This window comes from Vombatus ursinus, unplaced genomic scaffold (genome assembly GCF_900497805.2).
Source record: "Vombatus ursinus unplaced genomic scaffold, bare-nosed wombat genome assembly UNPS02014973.1, whole genome shotgun sequence".
NCBI lineage: Eukaryota > Metazoa > Chordata > Mammalia > Diprotodontia > Vombatidae > Vombatus > Vombatus ursinus.
This window is the reverse complement of record NW_020954751.1, coordinates 20,349,007-20,370,218: the sequence shown is the minus strand read 5'-3', so window position 1 is coordinate 20,370,218 and position 21,212 is coordinate 20,349,007. Positions and strand designations below refer to the sequence as shown.

General features: G+C 41.5%; 1 protein-coding gene across 3 annotated transcripts in view; it reads left to right on the top strand.

The window, feature by feature from the left end:
• LOC114030650 (arf-GAP with SH3 domain, ANK repeat and PH domain-containing protein 1) overlaps window positions 1-21,212 on the top strand; it is a 482,413-nt gene that overhangs the window by 97,789 nt on the left and 363,412 nt on the right. For 2 of the 3 annotated variants that reach the window (XM_027845496.1, XM_027845498.1), the window contains one exon: window positions 2,226-2,352. In XM_027845496.1, the coding sequence (XP_027701297.1) occupies window positions 2,226-2,352 (127 nt within the window). Of the gene's footprint in view, window positions 1-1,164; window positions 1,235-2,225; window positions 2,353-21,212 lie in introns of those variants that run through there. The other variant, XM_027845497.1, reaches the window with a different exon arrangement.

Sequence of the window (21,212 nt, the reverse complement as noted above, 5' to 3'; positions counted from 1 at the left end):
ACTCTAAAACCGTTGCTGTTCTATGAATCTTTGATTCTACCCTAGCAAGAGTTTAATTTCATGGCAAAAATAGTCATTCCCCAAAACCTAAAGCCTTGTCCTTGATTGGAGGAATTGGGATACATCCAGGTGCTTAGCTAACAGGCCACTGATCTGTAGTTTGTTGGGTGGCAGTCTGCCTAAACAACGCCGAGCTGGTCCTACAATTTAAATGCCATACTCTGTCCTCACATTTGGCCAGAGTGGTAGATAGCCAAATTTTAAGCATATATTTTTGGGTGAACCAGCACAACGATTCTAAAGCTCAGAAAATGCCTTCCCCTCCCAATTTTATCAGCAATCGATAGGGAGAAAATAAATGGCTCCTTAGGACTAAGTCGATTTAGCTAGTTATTAAAAAAATAGCCATCTGCAGAGGCAGAGAAATGAGCAGTCTGTTGGTTCCTTTTCCAAGGAAATCTGCCTTGCATCTGTTTAATTTTGTTCACTACTTCTACTCCAGGAGATGCCTTTTTCCCTACTCCCTGACCCTCTTTCTTCTTTTTACTTCCACTGCGGAAAGGAGGATGTAAAAATAGTGAATCTTCTTTGGTTTGCACTTAGCATTTAGAGATCCGGTAAAATATGCTAAAAACAAATCCACCAGCGCAGAGTGTAAACCCAGAAAAAAGGGATGGGGTTGGGGGAGGGAGAATTGGAGGCGGCGACCAGGGAGAGTAGGAAGGGAGCTTTGCGTGGAATGAGGACGAACCACACAGCGCATTAGTGACATCTCATCATTCATTACACAAGACAAGCGTACCCCTCCACTTTTCGCCCCCTTCAAACTAAACACGGCCTTTCATAATTGCAGGCGCCTCTGACGCCTCCCCTTTTCTGCATATACATTTTTCGGTGTTTAACTTTTCAGCCCCCCCCCTTTAGAAAACGTTCATGAAAATGCAACCATTAGAGGATGAAGTAATCTTTCCCTCAGCTCTAGCCTCCTGGGCCGCGCGAACATTACCCACAAACTCATATGGGTAGTGGGGTGTGGGGAGGAGGGACGGGGCACTGGAGGGCTACGTTGGGTTTTGTCTGGAGCCGGCCTGCTCTCTGCTGTCCATTCGCCCCATAAGCGTAGCCTCGCGCCTCCCCCGGGAGAATTCCCGGGCTCGAGGCAGCGCGTTCGGTCCCCGGGGTAAGATTCGGAGGCACGAGCCGAAGTCCGCGGGGGACAGACTACAGGGCAGGGGTAATAAGTCTGGGGGTGGGGATGGTGAACGAGTGGGCCGCGAAGCTTCGCGCAGAGGGAAGGGGATGGGGGATGGCAAGCGGAGGGGGGGGGTGGATGGAGAAGAAGTGGGAGGCATGATGGGGGGGTCGTGGCGAGAATGGAGAGGAAGGGGGGGGCCGCGCGGGGGAGGGAGGCTCGCCAAGGCGAGCGAAGGTTCTGGCGCCTGCGCAGCGCACTTCCTTGTTTGTCCCCGTGACTGTTGCGGGAGAGGCGCTTTAGAAGAGTGTGCTCAGTCTGCTCTCGACTGTCAAGAGTCTCGGGGCTGCTCTGGGAAGAGAGAGGGAGAACTTCGCTGGCATCTCCCGCACCCCCCCCCCCGGTTCCCCAAGCAGGACTCCACTGCCCGCTGACCCCAGGGGCAGGCCGCCCTCTTAGCCTGCATCCCCTCCCCCCGCTGCCTCCTCTGCGCGCCGGGTGCGAGCTGCTGCAGAGAAGCCGCCGCCGGGATGAGCCGAGAGAGGCGGGTCAGGTCCCCTCCTCCTCCTGCCGCCGCGGCTCCACACGGAGTTTGAAGGGGTCCTTTCTTTTCTTTTTCTTTTTCTTTTTCTCTCCCCATTTTCCTCTGGTGGCTGGTTTGATCCTCCCTCCTTGGCTGCACCTATCTCACTTATCTCGCCCCGCCAGCCTCCCCAGCTTTGCTCGGCTGGGAGCCGGATTGCCCGGAGCGTCCACTGAGTGCGAACCTCCCCGGAGCTAGCGCCAGCGTCTGCGGCCCCGGCAGCCCCAGCAGCCCCAGCAGCAGCCCCCGGCCAGGGTGGAGGGCAGCAGGCGGCCGCGCCGGGGTTGGGTGAGAGGCAGCAGCGGGAGCCCGCCGCAGGCGCGGGGCTCTCTCGGACTGACGGGTTCGGTTTTCCGCTGGGGGTGTTCATGAGCCGCCTCTCCGAGTCTCCGGGCGGCTTCATTGTTACTCATCTCCCCAACCTCCGCTTGTGTTTCGCCTCTCGGGCAGGATGCCGGACCAGATCTCAGTGTCCGAATTCATCGCGGAGACCACCGAGGACTACAACTCGCCCACCACGTCCAGCTTCACCACCCGGCTGCACAACTGCAGGAACACAGTCACGCTGCTGGAAGAGGTAAAGACTCCGGCCGCTGGCCCTCTCCCCTGGCCATCTCCTCCTCTCCCACTCCGGGTGCCCCCCACCTTTTAACTCCGGACCCTCTGGGAGCGTTTGCTTCTGCCGGCGTCTGGGTGCAAACTTAGGAGTCCGGGTCGGGGAGGGGGACAGGAGGCAGGCGGGAGGTTGAAGCTTTGCATCTGCTTGCACGGGGCTGTTTTGGAGCTGGGGTAATTTTTTCTAGGGGCCAGAAGAAGGTGGGAGGGAGAGTGGATTAGGACCTCAAGAAAAGCCTGCATCCTTCAGTGACCAGGTCGAAAATAAACCAAAAAAAAAAAAAAGGCAATCCTGGAATAGGTACAAGAGTTCTAATCCGAGATGAAGGGGGCTTCCAGACGAAGAGGGCAGGCCTTCAAGAGGCGGTCCTGTGTGTCAGCATCTAAGCACCCAGGGGCCCAGGAACAGGAGGAGAAGACGACCGCCACCCAGGCTTCTTCACTTAGAAAGTGAGAGATTAGATTTAGGTTATAATGCCACTAACTGATGTTTGACTTGGTTAGGGAGGCATTAATGGGTTTGAGGAGGGAAAAAGAAAGCGTACTGGAAAATGCTCAAGGAGTAAGCAGAAGAAACTCAGTGACTGGCTCTACTGTACTATTAATATATCTTCTGTTTCCCTTGCCACCTTTTAAAGTGTGACATGAGTTAGGCATCTGTGCAGCTACATTCCAACCTTGACTTGCTTTTAAATACCATTTTATTTTGTTTTATGTATAAAGATAAGCAAGCCTAGAAGGACCTCAGAGCCCAGCAATATAGTATATTTAGCCTTCGTGGTGGCTGCTGCCGCCACTGGAAAATGGCCTGACTTGAGGAGGGAGGCAGGGTGGGTATATGCAGATCCGCTTCTCTTCTCGGAGCCTTTTAGGAAGGGTATGATAGGGAGGGGGAGGGGTTGGGTGGCCAGTAACAACTGCAAGGTGACTTCCTATAAAATGAAATCCTTCCCCTATCACTTGGCACACAAGGAAGGGCACACAGTAGGCGATTAATGAATGTTTGTTGACTTGGATTGTTGAGTTTGAATGAAATGAATGAGTCAAGACTGAATGATGAAAAGAAGCAATGCAAGGAAGCAAGACTACATCTAAAGGGACATTTTTTGGGAGTTCAGTATGATTTCACATTTGCCATAGTTAACAATTCCTTCCCCCCCCCCAAAAAAAAGGTATTTAAGTAGTAGAAAAGTGGCATTACATGAAAGATGGGAGATAAGTTTATATTTTCACTGGGTTTATATTTTATTGCTGTGGTTTGCTTCTTTGAGGTTTGAGGATCTCTTTCCCTGTTTAGGCTTATAATGGTTAACACATCGTTAATATCGGTAAGCTTGTGCCTCTGTGGACAGGTATATTAGGCACAGGCTGCTCTGGTGAGCCTTTGAAATTGACTTTAAGCCAGGTTAAGAGGCAATGGTTTCTTTAAAGAGCACAGTTCTGAATTATAAGAAAGAGTTCCCATAATGGAGCATCTGTGAGTGTTTGCATTCCAGTTAATGTGCTTAGATTTTGTCTGGAGCCTCTGCTCCCAGTTACAGATGCTCCCCAAAATGCATCTAGAATCACATCAACGTTAGTTGATGAATGGTAAAGATGAATGGAAAAATGTCAATTAACAAGCTTTTGTTTTAATCGTAAGTGCAATAGTTATATTTTGTCCTTTATAAGTTGTCAGTCTTTTGACTTGACACAACCTTCTTTAATGGCCCTTTTGTTAAACACTGTTACCAATGCATTCAGTTGCTTTACTGTTCTGTCCTCCAGGTCACTGAGATAAACAGGAACATACTGTTATATGAGCATGCTTTCTCATCACTTCTCTCCAAATTGCAAATGCCTTTAAAGGAGCCTGGCAGATTAGGCGGTGCTGTCATTTTCCTTTAGATAAGTTCTTCTACAACCACTAATACAGTTGTCAGTTACCTTAACTTTTCCAACTCTGCACAAACAGATAGGGTGGCTGCTTTCTGCTTGTGCCACTTGTGATAAAGGACCTGAAGTGAATGAATTAAGGGTCCCTTCTATGAGAGAACACATGCCTGTTTTGCATCACCATAGGAAATGAGAGGGTTAAAATACAATTGCCTGCAGCTGCCCCATTCACACTGTTGATTTTTGAGCAAAGGGATAACTTGAACTTCAAAAAGAGAACATAGTATTTCCATGGGCTTATGGTGAAGAATACTATTTTGTAGGGTTAGATGGAAGAAAAAATTCTGTCTATGAGTGCTATGACCCATGAGCTTGGGGGGAAGGGAGATCATTGGCAACTGGTTTAAAATATTTGACATGTATGCATATATTAATGGATATTTGAGAGATCATAGTACTTAAGTGATTTCTGCCCCCTTACATCTATCCCCACAGTTGGACTGGAACAGAGTTAGAAAATGCATCTTCCCCAAACTGTCCCATCAAATTGCAAACTGCAAGAGGTTGGAGGTTTTTCTATAGAATTATAAAATTTTATAGTTTTTTATTTCTTACAGGGAGGTTGAGAACCAACATATTTATGATCTTCCTCCTTGCAACTCCTCAACACTGTGTCATTTGTGTCCCCCCCCCCCCCAGCTTGCATATGCGGAAAGGGAAAAGACATGATAAATGTCTTCGGTAGATCAGAGCACAGTAGAGTGTTTTAATTTTTAATTTTGATGTTAGGTCTATCTTACTGTCTCTGAAATATGAGGGAAGGTTTTGTGTGGTTAGCAAAATAGAGTTGGCATATACTTTGTGAAGTGAGGTGTTTGGAAATTTTATGAACACTGCTTGAGTTGTTTAGTTATTCTTAGGACTTGGAGCTTTTGGAAACTTCTGGGGGAAAGGGAAAGGGATACAAGTCTCTTTTCCAATCAAGTGGCATATCATCTTTTTTATGGTTTGGGAAACTTGGAATTCTCTATTTTTCATTTTCCCAGTTTTCTTAGGGTATTTTGCAGAGCTTCTCTTTGCTCCCTAGCTTTGGACTGCTAACTTAGATGAACCCAGACTGTAATATTGTATCAGCATTCTTAGGTTGGCATCCCTAATTCACTTAACCTTCTTTGTCCTGTGCTATTTATTTTATTCCCTCAACTTCCCTCCTTTTCTTCAGTTTTGTCACTATTATCATTGATCACTTGCTTACTTAATGTAGTAGGAAGGCACCTTGCAGGCCACCAATCCTTCTCCCCAGCCATTTCCTGATGGGCCCTGATTTAATCTTCCTGCCAGATCTCATTGGTTAAAAGGGCCTAGGCCTGAGATGATGATTCTTGTAACTTTCCCTTTAAATCTTTTTGTATCCTGTAAGTGGGTCAGGAATACATAGTGACAACAAGTAGAATTTTCACTTCTGTTTTTTTTTTCTTCTTTGCTTCTGCATTTTTTTATCTTCTGGATTCCAATTGTGAATTTTTTGTTGGCCTGTCATAATGAATAGTTTGTGGTTGGGGTTTAGAATTTTTGAGCTAGTGTAGAGCTGGGGTTTATCTGGGGATGGGGGGGTACATGTGTTTCCAAAGTAGAAGCCAATGTTCTGCTTGCTTGTTCAGCAGCCCCAGCACACTGATGTGAGCTGCTATACTCATGACTATTAGAAGTTATGAAGTGTAAGTAGCTGAGAACAGTGTGTTGTTGTTTTTTTTTTTTCAGAGTGGGGAAATAAATGTGCTGGGGTGTGGACAATCATAGGGAGTAATACTAGCAGGTACAGCAGCAGATCACTGAAGGAAATTTAGTATCTCTTTCTGGAAAATTTTGATCCAAAGACAAAAGGAGTGACTTATTTATGAGATTTGGAATAGACTCATTGAATGTTGGAACTGAACAGGATTTCAGAGGTCATCTCGTCAAATGCAATGCCCCCCCCCTTTTTTTTAAACAGAAGAGGAAAGTGACATGCCAAGAAGTACATTGATTTACCTGAGGTTACCCGGCTAGTTATTGGCAGAACTGGGACTGAAGCTTGTTTTGGACTCTCATTCCACTGTTCTTTCCACTATTCCACATAATCTCTATTGGATTAGAAATTATATCAATGTACTTGCTGAAATAGAGGCAACTAGGTGGCTCAGTGGATAGAGCAATGGGCTTGAAGTTAGGAAGACCTAAGTTCAAAGCCGACTCCAGACACTTATTAGCCCTGTGACCCTGGGCAAGTCACTTAATTCTGTTTGCCCCAGTTTCCTCTTCTGTAAAATGAATTGGAGAAGGCAGTGGCAAACCATTCCAGTATCTTTGGCAAGAAAAATCCAAATGAGGTCACAAAAATCAGACAGGAGTGAACAACAAAAACTTGCTAAAGTGCAAAGAATTGAATTTGCTTGGATACAGGGAATCAGAATGATCTTAATTTTTTTTTTCCCCTTCTGAGGTTAGGGCGTGTAAGGCACTGAAATCAGGATGGGGACTTTAGAGCTGATGTGTTCCTAATCTGCTGTAGGTAGTCTTTTGTTTCTCAGGGCTGGTCCTAAAGATAATTACCTACTCACAAGGCCTCTGGATTTCAGCAAGAGATCTGACAAAGTCTCTCATAACATTGTTCTATGAGGTGGGTAGCTGAAGGCTTGAATGGGGCTGTACTTTGGGTTCAGAAATGATTATCTGATCTGACCGGAAGAATGTCAGCTGTTATTATTTCAACTTAGAGAGATTTCTCCACTAGATTTGTGTTTGGCTCTTCTATTTGCCCTATTCTGGTTAGTCAGTAAACACTTATTAAGTGCCTGCTATGTGCCAGGCACTGTGCTAAGTGCTGGGGATACAAAAAGAAAAAAGAAAGAGTCTCTCCCCTCAAGGAGCTTACAGTCTAATTGGGGAAAACCAACACAGAAAAGGAAAGGGGAAGAAGGGCAAGGAAGGTATCCAAGGGGCATTTGAAGAAGTAGTCAGAGAAGTCTCAAATTCATTCAGCCGGGTGAGAAATGAGAAATCTTGAGCTAAGTGCTCTCTCTCTCTCTCTCTCTCTCTCTCTCTCTCTCTCTCTCTCTCTTTCTTTCTCTTTCTCTTTCTTTCTCTCTCTTTCTCTCTCTCTCTCTTTCTCTCTCTCTCCCTCTCTCCCCCTCCCTCTCTCTTCCTCCGTATCCCTCTCTCTCTCTCCCTTCCTCCCCCTCCCTCTCTCTCTCCCTCTCTCCCTCTCTTTCTCCCTCCCCCTCCCCCCCACTCCTGAAGCAGTTGGGAGTGCCCAGGGTCACACAGCTAGTGAGTATCATGTATCTGAGGCCATATTTGAACTAAGGTTCTCCTGACTCCAGGACCAGTGCACTATTCACTGTGCCACCTAGCTGCCCCCAAAAGATTTTTTAAAGAAGCCCATTGTGGGGTTTTTTTTGGGGGGAGGGGCGAGGCAATTGGGGTTAAGTGACTTGCCCAGGGTTACACAGCTAAGTAAGTGTTATGTATCTGAGGCTAGATTTGAACTCAGGTCTTCCTGACTCCAAGACCAGTGCTTCATCCACTGTGCCACTTAGCTGTCCCCACAACTGAGCTCTCTTCTTAAGTGGAGGTTTTGAAGTTTACAATTCTACCCTTCAATCTGAGGGGCCAAAGGGTGGTGGTGAGGTGGAGAGTACCAAGGCTGATGGGATCTTAACAGGATGATGAGATTATCCTAATAATGAGCTTCTTAATGCTTGAAAAAGGCAGAGAAGTCTCTAGTACAGCCAGGTGAGAAATGAGGAGATAGTCTACATTAGTCACCTAGGAGAAGGCTTGGATAGTATGCTTATTTAATTTGAAGATGATATCCTACTAGGAGAAATGACATGTATTTGATAACAGAATTGGGGTTCCATTACCTCTCTCAAAAAAAAAAAAAAAAGAAAATCTCAACAGAGGACTAAAAAAAGACTCTGAAGGAAATGAGGAATTTAATAGGGATAAGTATAAAATTCTGTAATTGGGTTAAAATCAACTTTCAAAGTACATAATAGGAGAGATATTGCTGGAAAACAGTTCATGTAGACTTAGGAATCACCATTGGAAGGTGGTAGCTAGAAGAGCTCCTTCTATCTTAGAGTGCCCAGTGAGTGAAGGGGGAGTCCTGTTGTACCCTGACCTGGTAAGACTGAACATATGAAATGTCAGTTACCATTCTGGGAGATATATTTGAGAAGGTATGTTGGCAAGCAAGAACACATCCAAAGGAAGGCAATCAGGATTATGAGGAGACTCAAAAATCTGCCATATGGAAGGAAATGAGATTTGTTGAAGGGAAATGGGGATATTAACCTGGAGTAAATAGAGACTTAGGTTGGGGGAGGGGGGATGCAGGGAAGGATATATTATCACTTTCTTCCAGTAGTTACAAGGTTGGCACGTAGAATAGGAATTAGCAACTAAACTTAATTATGCTTGGCCCTGGAAGACAGAAATAGGAACAGTGGGTGGAAGATTCAGAGTGACTTGATTTCTCCTCGACCTATGGATGACTTCAAACAATTGGAGCTACCCAGAAGATAGTGAGGTCCCTGTCACTTAGTGACTAGTGACCCCTTTTCCCAGATGTTGTAGGCAGGATTGAGTGATTTGGCTAGTGGTTGCACTGATGACCTCTGAAATCCTTTGCAATTAAAATCCTGTCATTTTTCTACCTGGCCTGAAATTCCCATCATTCTCTTCACTAATGGCTTAGACATTAGAGGCAAGGGCATTGTCAATACTGTTTTAACTTAATAAGTCTTCCTGGACTGGTAATTTTATATCTAGTAAGAATGAAGTAAGCAAGTATGCATTCTGGCAGAATGTGGAAAATGTAAGAGATAGGAAGTAATTTTTTTAAATGTGTATGAAGATGCAGGCTTTATAAAGAATGCCAGGAATTTCTCTTTGATTAAATGTACTGGTGTGGTTTAGTGAAACAGAGATACTTGTATATCAGAGTTTTTATCCTCTTAATGCCTATATCGTTCCATGATGATCAGAATCACCTGTTGAATTAAGCTAATTAATGAGAAAAATTATGCTTAACATGGAAAAAAATACATATTTATTTAAATAATTGACGTTGAATTTTCATCATGAAATGTGGCAGCTATTTAGATACATTATAGGATTCCTCATGACATAAAGTATGTAATATAGGATGGAATATGTACCTACATTGTGTACTGTACATCATAGGCATTTAATATGCATTAAAGGGACCCCAGTATCCATGATTATGTGTGTGTTGATCCTCCTTCCATCAATGTAGATTGCAATCCTTCCATGCCTATTCATCCTGTATTTTTCTGCATGTTTTCACATGTGTGAGGATTCACCCATCACAATCCAGGTTTTCTTCTGGTTCTTTTCACATCTCAGGGTTACTAAAATATCGTTCAGTCTGTCTCTCATTTTTCTGAATGAGCTTCTGTCCACCACCTTTTTCTGGGCGTACATGTCTTTAATGATATCTTGTATGCCATTTCTTGCATGAAAATTATGTCTGCCATTGTCTTTCCATTTCTTTTCTGTTTATTTGTAACTTAAATTCTTCCAAGATCATCCAGTTCCATGGTTCATAGCCATATAGATTCATCAGAAGGATACTGGTGTTAAAGAGATGGGCTTTTGTAGTAGCAAGCAGTTCAGAATCAGTACAAAGTACCACATGATTTCCAATCAATCAGTAAACATGTATTAAGTGACTAATATGTTTTAGGCTTTGGGGATACAAAAGCATAAATGATATTCTAATCGATCCTCATCTCTCACTCAGATCTGGCCCCAGCTCATTATCCATCTACAGCACCTACCATATGTATGTTAATTTGACAATTTATCAGTATAACTACATGTCATAATCTAGGCAATGAGATTTTCATTGGTCTTCCCACTTTCAGTCTCTTCCCTTTCCAATTCACCTACCATATAACTACCAAGATGATTTTCCTAGGGTATGGGTCAGATCACTTCCCTCCTCACCCCAAGAGTCTTCAGGAGTTCTTTATTTCATCTAGGAAAAAAAACACAAATTAGTCTGGTGAAGTCCTTCACAATCTGGCTTACGTCTGCCTTTCCAAACTTATTTTAGTGTTATGACTTGTATATTGCAGCTAGACTGGTTTTTTTGCTGTTCTTGATATATAATAATCATATTCCACTTCTCATCTCAGTCCCTTTGAATAGGGACTTATTTGTTCTTTGCCACCCCTTGGCGCCCTACACACACATACACACATTCCATTCTTGGAATGTGAAGTCTTATCCCTTCTACCTGTTACAGTTCCTAGGTTCTTTTGGAACTCAGCTTGGGTACTGCCTCCTGTTCTAGGCTTTTACTGACCCTCTCATCCCATTGTTAGTACTCCTTCCTCCTCAATATTATATATATATTTTGTTTACTTATCTGTGAACATGTGGTACTCTGCTACTTCACCCATCTTTTCCTTCACAATGTAAATTTCTTGAGGGTGAAGAATATTTCATTTTTAACTTTAAATACTTAATGTGTGGCATACTGCCTTGAACATTGTAGGTTTAGTCAATGTTTGTTGAATTGAATTGATTTTTATCCATTTTGTCATGCCAGTAGGCATGATTCTCATTTTCTTGAGTTGTTATTTCATTGAGGAATCTTTGTGGTATTCTAAGGTTCATTTTGGTTAGTATCACATCATTTGTGAACAGGAATATTTGAAGAACCTTACCTTCAATAGAAACTATCACAATATTATAAGCCAATTACTGAATTGACTACTGTGATTTAATTTCAATTCAGGCTGGGGATGGCAGTGAGTGTCTGATGTACCTGCTGCTGGGGAGGCTGAGATTGGTAGATCACCCATGATCTGTTCTTTAGAAGTGCTACAGCCAATTGGGTGTTTTCACCAAGTCACCAATGTAGTGAGCCCTTGAGATTGTAAGGCTGCCAAAGGAGAAGCAAACCATTCCAGGGAAGAAAAACAGATCCAGTTAAATGTTCTTTGGCGAATCCATATTGGGATCAGGCCTATGAGTGGCCACTGCACTTCTAATTTGGTCATGACAGAGAGATCCAGTCTCAAAAAAAATTTTTTTTAAATTCAGCGTATTTACTAACTGCTTAACTTCCAAGCTCAAGAGATCAAGAACAATGTTTAGTTTTATGTGGAAAACATAATGGATTAATTTGAATTCAGGTCTAGAGGGTCATGCTGTATGAGTACAAAATCCTTAATGTCTTAATCATGGGGACATACTAAAGATATTTGAGTAAGAGGTCTATGTCATGGTCAAAATGTTTTTATAAGAGGTCTCCTTATGCTCCCACATATTGACACCCTTTACTTATGAGGGACAGGAATTATGTACTTAGATAAATTCATCATAAACAACTAATATTTTTTGAATGCCTACTATGTGCAGAGTGACCTCTTTCACTATCTTTTTCAAAAAATCAAAATTGACAAATAGACAATTTGACTGGCTTAGTTTTGCTTCCCTTTTCCTCTAGGTCCTTAATAATAAGAAGGGAAATAGCCTGAGGTGGGTAGCAGGGAGTGGTAATAGCCTGTTTATTATTTTTGCTGGCTGCTAATTAGGACTAATATGTAGTTTTTGTTTCTACAGAGCTACAGGGTGGTTTTCTGCCTTAGCCCAAGTCTCCTTTAGCCAACTACAAGAGTTGAGTGAATCTGAAGTGACATGGGAATGAATTTTGGATTTTAGAGTTATGATGGAATTAGTGGAGCTTAAGGGTTAGAAGGGACTTTCCAAATTATCTACTCTTACCTTCCAGCCAGTATGGGAATCTTTTTTGTAGCAACTCTGACATCTACTTTCCACTTGAACACCTTCTGTGTAATGGGGAACTCATTTCCCCATAAGATAGCCAATTCCAGTTTTGGACATCTTGGATTATTTAAACTCCTTCTCAAATTTAAAGTCTTTCTGAAATCTATATCCCTGTAACTTAAATTTGTTGGTCTTAATTATGCCTTTTGGAGCCAAGTAGGCTGTTTAACATCTCTATCAGAGCATAGTTCTTTGACTAGTTGAAGATAGCAATTTTTTCTGCAGTTTTGTGATCTGTGGTGACTCTTTTATTGTTGTTGTTGTTATTCAGGATAAACATTCCCGGTTCTTTTAGTCATTATTCATATAATATATTCTTGTTTGTTACTGGGTTTTTTTTTTCATATGGATTATCATTGCCTGTGTATGAATTGTAAAAAAAGAAAAGTGCTATTTTAAACTAAATTGTTGATACTGTAGCAGGGAATAACCAGTAGCGTGGCAGCAGTAGAATATAGCCTTATGCCTACAGCTGTAACTGTTCAGTTTGAGAAGCATCAGCTTGCATGGCACCATGGTAGGAGGGATATAGAATCATGAACAGGGGCCTGTGCCTTCAGGAGCTTTCAATGAAAGGACTTTTCAATTTTATGCATGTCGGTTTCCAGTTGGACCAAAAAGTGAACAGCTGCTTAGCTAGTAGTCTCAACCCGCAGTTCAGTGGTGTTCCTATTAGAGGTTAGGTCCTCCCCACCTCACCCTCTGCTGTCTGTAACCTAGGATTAGTTCCTACTCTGATACTAGCACACTTTTTTGCTTTCCTCCCTGACTTCAGGTGCCAAAGAGAGATTGGGGAAGAGAATAAAAATGGAATTTGAGAGTTGGGGTGAGATGGGGGGAAGGGAAAGGAAGAAAGACAGTCCTCCTGCTCACCTCTTCAAAGATTTTTCAGAAGGCAGGTTGGTATAGTGGTAAGAAAATTTGAGTCTCAATTTTGTCATGTGTGAAAAGAAGGGGTTGTATTGGATGATTTCTGAGGTCTCTTTGAGTTCTAAATCTTTGGTCCTAAGATATTTCTAACATTGCATTGGTCAAAAGGAGTACAACTCTCATAAACTTGATGACAGAGACTATTTCTTATTTGTTTATATATTTTTCCCAGGTGTTTGTCAGATTGCTACATAGTAGGCACTTGATAAAAATTTGTTGAATGGAAGAGTGAATGATGAATGATGTGGTGAGAACTGTGCTAAGGTACTGGGGATATAATACAAGCAATCAAGAACTGCCCTCCAGAAGTGTGCATAATGATTGGAGTAACACATATTGAGCTAGAAGGGAGTGGGAGGTGGTATAGCAGGGAAATGCTTTAGAAATGGCCAAGAAATGATGGAGAATCCTGGTTTCATGTAAGATAAGATGAAAGTTCACTTATCAGAACACAGCATCCCATGAGTAGAGCCCAAGGTTCTGGTGGGAAGGGGGTAGAAGGGATGGCCTGAGCATAGGCATTATGATTTGGAAATGTCATGAAAATGACATGCAAAAATTAACGGTGCTGTTGTGGATGAGCATGGTTTCAGTTCAGTTCAGTGAGCAGTTAGTGCTTACTGCAAATTCTTTACCAAGGAATGGTGCTCGGTGTTAGTGGTATAAAGAAGAAAAATGGACTTAGCTTTTTGTCCTCAAAGATTTGGGGCTAATAGGATTAGTGTGTATGACTAGTAGGCCTGTACACAAATCAAAACTATCCTTTGAATTACCCTGGCTAAGGGTGCCTGGCACTGGTTAATACTCTGCCTTTCCAACTCATGACCTGTCTGTTAACCTCTGTTGAAGAAGATCCCTGACTGCTTTAGGTTGTTGTCTGCCTCCGTCTCTTTTGCCGGTCTGGGCTTTTCCCTTTGTTTGGTCCTAATAGGATTAAGGTAGTAATAATAATAGCATTTAAAAAGTGCTTTATACATGTTCTTATTGGATCCTCACAAACAACCTGAGAGGCAGGTGCTATAATTATCTTAATTTTACAGATGGGGAAACAGTCTGAGAGATATTAAGTGACTTGCTCGGAGTTACACAGCTAGTAAGTGTCATAAAAAGAGCATTGGACTTGTAGTTGGGAGAGAGTTTAGATTCAGATCCTGCCTCCAACACTTAGGTCATGGGCAGGCTGCTTCACCTCCAGAACCTGGGCTTCATCAGCTGGAAAATGGGGGGAATTATATTTATAATAATACCTGTTTATTCTTAAGTTCACAAGACAGTGCATGTAACACACTTTGGAAACCTGAAAGTGCTGAATAAAGGTTAGCTGTCTTTATTAATATGCTTTTTATATTGCCCTCCAAAAGGCTTTTGCCAGTTGACAGTACACCACTCATGTAACAGTTTCCTATTATTAACAGTCCCTGTAACAGTTAACAGTCATTCTGTTTCCTCATAGCCCCACCACCAAGTTTTGTCATTCAAACTCTTGAATTCATTTTTATTTCTTACTCTTAAGATAAACTAATTTTGTTACTTGTGTGAAGTAGTGTTTCCTTTTATTGATTTATATGTCTTATCTCAAGCATGACAGATTTGCTTTTCTCATTTTTCAGTAGGTTTCTTTCTCATTCTAGTATTTTAGAGTTTAGAGGGGAAAGTCCAGTTTGGGGAGGGAAGTTTTGGGGCATCAAGGGGAAGTGACTTTGCCTTTTTTTATGCTGTGTTGTGAATGTGTTAACTCCCAGTATGCTAGTTAGCTCTGTAATACTTCAGTGGCAAGCTGAGCATTGACTATGCTCATGAATATCCAGGAGCAAAGAAATGATGAGAAGCCTTTCTCTGTTGATTTTCGGCAGAGGCGTAGAGGGAATGTGCCTGCTTCTCTTGTAAGGGTGTAATAAATGCTCATTTGTTGTTTGAAATTTTTGGTGTACAGAGCATTTGCTTCTAAGTTGAGAACTTATTTAGGCTCTGCTACTTATTACCTGGATTCTCTACAGCAAGTTACTTTCCCTGCTTTGGCCCTCAGTTTCCTCCCCTTTAAAACAAGAGAGTTGGAGTAGGTGATATCTCAGGTGTCTTTTACCTCTATGGTCCTGTAAGCTTCATGAAAACAGTCCTTATTTGCCTGTACACAGTTGAAGGTAAACATAGTAGGCAGTATAATAAGATTTACTATGACTTATAATCAGGGTCATTCCTATGTGTAGATGGAGTTGAAGGGCACCCTAAAAGACTATCTGCCCCTTAATATCTTCCTCTACTACCTTACTGTGTTTCCCTTCCCTCCTTTTTGACTCAAAACTGCTATGTGTAGTTACAGCCACCAGTGGGTTAGCTATCAAGACCTCATGTTTTATAATGGTGCTTTAAAGTTTACAAAGTTCTTTATATATGCTGTTTCTTTTGATCCTCACAATACCTCTGTAAGGTAGTTCATGTATATATTATCTATCTCACAGATGAGGAAACTGAGGTTCAGAGATTTGTGTTAGTTAATTAACAAGCATTCATTAAATGTCTGCTAAGCTCTAGGTACCAATGGGGGATATGAAAAAAGACAAAAGACAGTCCCTGCACTTAAGGAGCTCACAGTCTAATAAGAGAGACAACATGCAACCAACTGTGTACAAATAAGCTGAAATACAGGATAATTAGAAATGACCAACAGACAGAGGGCACTAGAATTGAGAGGGGGTCAGGAAAGGCTTCTTTCAGAAGGTAGGCCTTTAGCCAGTACTCGAAGGAAGCCAGGAAAGCCAGAGCATCAAGGGGAGGAGGGAAAGCCATCCAGGCATGGGAACAGCCAGTGAAAATGCCTGGAGTCAGAAGATGGAGTGTCTTGTGAGGATAGCAAGGAGCCCAGGGTCACTACTGTTAGCACACTTTAAGTGGCTGTGTTATTGGGAAAGACACATTAAGTGATTTCCTCAGGGTGAGGAAATTCCTTGTCTCATTCCTTGGATGAGACAGCTTCTTAGGTCCCTTCCAACTCTTGATATTCCATAACATACTCTGGAGAGTTGGGAGGACTTTTTTAGAGTCTTCTTCCTTTAGCATGGGTTAGCTTATTAGATTAATCTTGTGACTTACAGACAACTAGAGACTCAATCTGGTTGTGATAAAGGAAGACATAGAACGTGGGTTGTAGGCTGTCCAGAAGAGAAACACAAGGGAGCCACAGACCATTGGAGGATGAGTGTGGGGTATTGCACTAGGCAGCTGAACCAGGAATGACAATGACATTGTCTGGGGCCAGCCCCGCTGCCCATTCATTTATTTCAGCAGGAATTTATCCTACTGTGTCCTTAGCACATTAGCACCACCTTCATGCCACTGAAATCTTGTCAAGTAAGGGAATTGGGATCATCTTTACTGAGCCAGGTCTCAGGTTATTGTCCCTCCTAGAATCCCCTAGTGGAATTTCCCTGTTCTATTAATCCTTATTCTGCTTCTGTGACTGACTATTACCTTTAGCTGCAGAAATGGCCCCACTCTGTAAAAACAAAAAACAAAAAACAAAAAACAAAAAACAAGAAAAAAAAAAACAGGAAAAAAAAAAGTAGATGCGCCCTTTTTGATTTCCCCACTCTGGTTCCGATTGTAGTGACATTTCTGGTTTTGATTTTTGTTGGAGCCACAGAGTAAGAGATATGTATTCTTTGATACTTAATAAATGCAGGTATTTGATTTGAATAATTTGTGGGTAGAGTAGGGTTGGGGGTAAGTGTTTCATGACTGCCTGCAGCAGAATAGGGCAATGCAACATTGCGTATTTTTGCTGATTACAGCTTGAATCTCTGAGACCACAGGGAATTCTATTCTAGGGGTAGCTGTCTTAAAGGGAACGTGATCTTTGGCTGAATTGACATTCTCACTTTATTTTTCTTTCTTTCTAATATCAATAGCACAGAGTACAGTTCAGGATTTCAAAGCTTGTGGGAGAGGTCAGGGTGATGAAAATAGGGAGGAAAGGGGTAGCCAGGCTTATGTCAGCCCCACACAGTGTGTCAACCCCATAGAGTGTTAACATGACATACAAAGAGAGAGAAAGCACAAGATTTCTTTACACCCAGCCTGTTTTCAGCTTGGAGCACATTATCAGAACAGCTCTGCATTGTGGCACTCTTTGTGGTCAGTTATGTAAGAAGTGCATTTAAATACCAGACTATGGTATAATTTTCCAGCAAGAACTGGAATATGTGTCCTCTTGCTAGGAAAACACCCAATCAAGCTGGGCAGGCAAAGAAAACAAAACTGAGACCTTCTTATACAGTAGTGGGGGAGATGACGTGTGAGCCATCATTTTCTATTACAGTACATACCAAAACTCACACAAAAGAATAAGTCAAGCTAGACTATCCTTTTCTGTTTCCCTCTATAATTTGGAGTTGGGGGGTGGGGTGGAGAGGGAAATGCAGGGAAAATCCTTTTTCCAAGCTATTTCTAATTGGGGTGAGCGTAAGTAGGACTTCAGGTTGAGAAATGGAGGAGGGAGGGAAGGCGCTAAATCATATCATAGCCTTGTAATTACCTCCCAGAGGAACCCTGAGCAACACAGTTAGCTTTGCATATTTCCCAACCTCTCTGTCTAATCCCTTTTACCCTTGATTCAGCTGAAACGGAAACACTGCTCATTTTGTAGGCACTGGAGGTAAAAACATAGTTCCTGATGTTGTTAAGTTCAGCCTTTCTGCTGTGCTAAAGATGGGCCAGTATTAAAAAGTGTGTGGGCAAAGAAGCAAGTCCCTAGTACCACTTAAAAGTAACATCATACAGTTTTGAATTTTAAATTATCTTGGCTACACTCTTGATTGGAGAGTAATTTTTCTGGTTACCAGGTTGGACAAAACAAAACGAAAAACAAAAAAAAAAAACCCAACTAGTCACAACTGCACACATTTCCAATAAAATATCTTAAAAACTTTAATTAGAATCTTTACATGTGTTGATTTGACATTGACCTTTTGATAATCAGTGATACCTTGCTTCTCTTTATAGATAACATCTCTGTTCCTGAGTAAGGTGTTTGAGGGTCTTTATTTTCAGTGAAATGTGTGAAGCTGGTTTGCTTTAGTGGTTTCATTAATCATTTCTTTTTTTATGAGGGCCCATTTCCTTTTCCTAACAATGTTTATTCATGTTAGTAGCATATACATCAAATGAGATACTCCCTATTTCCAAAAAATATAAAGCAAAATAAGCTTTGGCTGCTGGTTCAACATCTGCTTCTGTTATCAAATAATAATATTTTCATAGTACTTTAGGGAAATGTGTTTTCTTCCCGGTAAATAAAATGGTGCCAGGAGCAATAATACTGCCACTGTCCTAAGACTCCTGAACCTTGAAGGCAGATGATACAGAAGAGCAGTACTTTGAATAAAACATTTGATATCAGTCAGTACCCATTTAGTGTGGCTGCCTACTCTGTATGCAGATGGCAGTCCCCTCTATTCCCTCTCATCTTATGTGATTCTTGTATATGCTTACCAACATCAAACCATAGGAAGATGAACCAGGCATGTTGAGGGTTTCTTTTATTTGAATATCTTAAGGGTTGAGTTGCCAGTGACAGAACTTTTTTCAGTGGTCCAATCTCACAAATATTTATTAAATGTCTATGACTTGCCAGGCACTGTGCTTATTTTTTAATAAAAGAAAGATAGTATCCTGCCTTCTATGAGCTCACAATCTGTAGGGAGAGGAAACATACAAAAGGAAGATGGGAAGGTGGGTAAGAGAAACGATGCTCCCAGGCACTGGGGCATCCTGTTCCATTGAGTTGAAATCAGGCAGGTCAGCAGATGCCAGGTGGAGTGATCTGAGAGTCCAGTTTCTGCGCTGTGTAAAGGAAGGCATTGGGAGGAGTTAGATACTCCGTCCTCCAGCCCTCAAAACTGGGAGAGAAGAAGCAGAAGGAGGTAGTCAATCGAGCCTTGAGTTAGCAGCTTGATGATAAGTTTAGAAGTAATGAGCTTATCCTGGGAGGGGCATCTTGTTCCTTGGAATTGAAACTAGACAGGGCTGCACATGCAAAGTAGAGTCCTGTAATTATTAAATAAGGAGTAAAACTCAAGTGCCATTGACAATGTTGCAACCTGAGTCTAAATGGAAGAGAAATTCTCGGTAGATGTTGTACAGAGGATATGTATTGGACCTGTGATTTCACTACTGGGAACTCCTGGGGAAGGAGATTTCTTTTCTGGTCTGTACCTTCTCTGCATCATTTAGTTGAAGTACCTAGAGCACTGAGAGGAAATGACTTGACTAGAGTAATAAAGCCAGTAAGTGTCAGAGACAAGACTTGAACCCAGGATTTCTTGCCTCTGAGGTTAGCTTTTTATTCATTATGCCTTGCTGCCTCAGATTATTAAAAAAAAATACATATATACGTATATATGTATAATATAGATGTAGTTTATGTTTATATGCTATTAAAAGTTTGCAAAGTGCTTTACATAAATTATTTTATTTGATCCTCACAGTAACAGGTATTGTTATTATATCCCTGTTTTACAGAAGAGTCTTGATACCTATTAGGTTACTTGATACAACAAGTTTCAGAATAATTGTTGATTAGCATTGATAGAGGGAATATCCTCACCGAGAGTTCCATAAACACTAATAAAATCACAGGTTAAGACAAAAAAAAAGCCATTGTTTCCTGTGATGTCTTTGCCATGTAAAAGCAAATAGCCATATTGACTTTTGTTTCTGATACACAAAAAATATGCCAAATGAAAATAAAAGGAAAGCATTTCCCCTCACTGGTTTTGTTTTTCTCTATATTTGGTGGTGGTGATGGGAGGAGATAGAGAAATTTGAATATAAATAATCGATATCTTCTCAATTACAGCACATTCATAACATGGAATACAGATTGTTAATAAGAGAATCAGTATTTTCCAACTGTTAGAATGGAAATGGTTCAATACTCATTTTTCTTTATGCCTGTTTTCCATTGCAAACAGTTATGATTCCATAGCAACTGATGTTTGCTAGATTGTGTGTATCAGGTAAGAACCTTCACAATACTCCATCACTGGAGGTCTTCAAATAAAGTCATGTTGACTGTTTGTTGGAAATGAGATTTCTAGTAAGGATAGCTGATATGTATTGTCTTGATTGGTCCTCCCAGTCCTTTGAGGGAGGTACTATCTGTAAAAGGCGCTAATTGGTTCTAAAAAAAAGTGCGAGTTGGACTCAGTGACTTTCCAGTTGAAAGTCTATGATCTTATGATTTTATAAATTTCCTAGTTAAAGACCATGGCAATATTTATTTTCTTCTTTGTGTCACCGTAGTTTGGTAATTAAATCAGATTTTTGCTTCTCTATACAGTGCACTTATGTATAAGTTATACAGTTACCTGTTTTTTGTGACTACATGGTACAATATGAGGAGCTTGGAAAGCTTCCTTGCTCCACATTACTACTAGACTATATAAACTCCATTCAGAAGGGACAGTGTCTTATCTAAATTTTCTATCTTCCTTATCACCTAGCATAGTGCTCTAAATAGCATTTAGTAAATGTTTAAATGATTGCTCCTATAGAGAAAGCCTTAAAAGTAGATGAACGTGAGGAGAAAGGAACTTCATTTATTGAACATTGATGGGGTCCCTCCGAGGAAATCATGGTAAGAACAATTAGGAAGTAAAGTGTTATTCTTTTTTAAGTTGGGATTTTAGAATGAATGGAGGGTTGAAATTTGGAGGTGAAAAATAGGGCCTTCCTGCACTGACATTCTTAATTTGCAGGAAACTAAAGAGGAAATATAGGCAAACCCCTTATTTAGGAAAAGCTGCCTTATAAACTACCTCTAAGTACAAGTGACTGCCCTGTCCCTATTTCTACCCATCATAATTCAGCTGCCATGGCAGAGAGATATTGTGAAAAGCAAACATTTTGTAGAGAATTTATTGGGTCAGAAGTGGAAGAACTGGAACTGTGAAAACGAGATACAACTTTGGGGTACTGGCTCCCTTGAAAAACCTTCCAATCAGATCTTGATTACTCTAAACTGGCTTTTCCTAAACTTACTGAATGGTTTTATTTCACCTTATTTTGCTTCAAATTCCATCTGTAGGAATTTTTTTTTTTAGGCAAATACCTCTAGTAACATTAAACGATTATCAGTCGTTCAAATATGGGTGA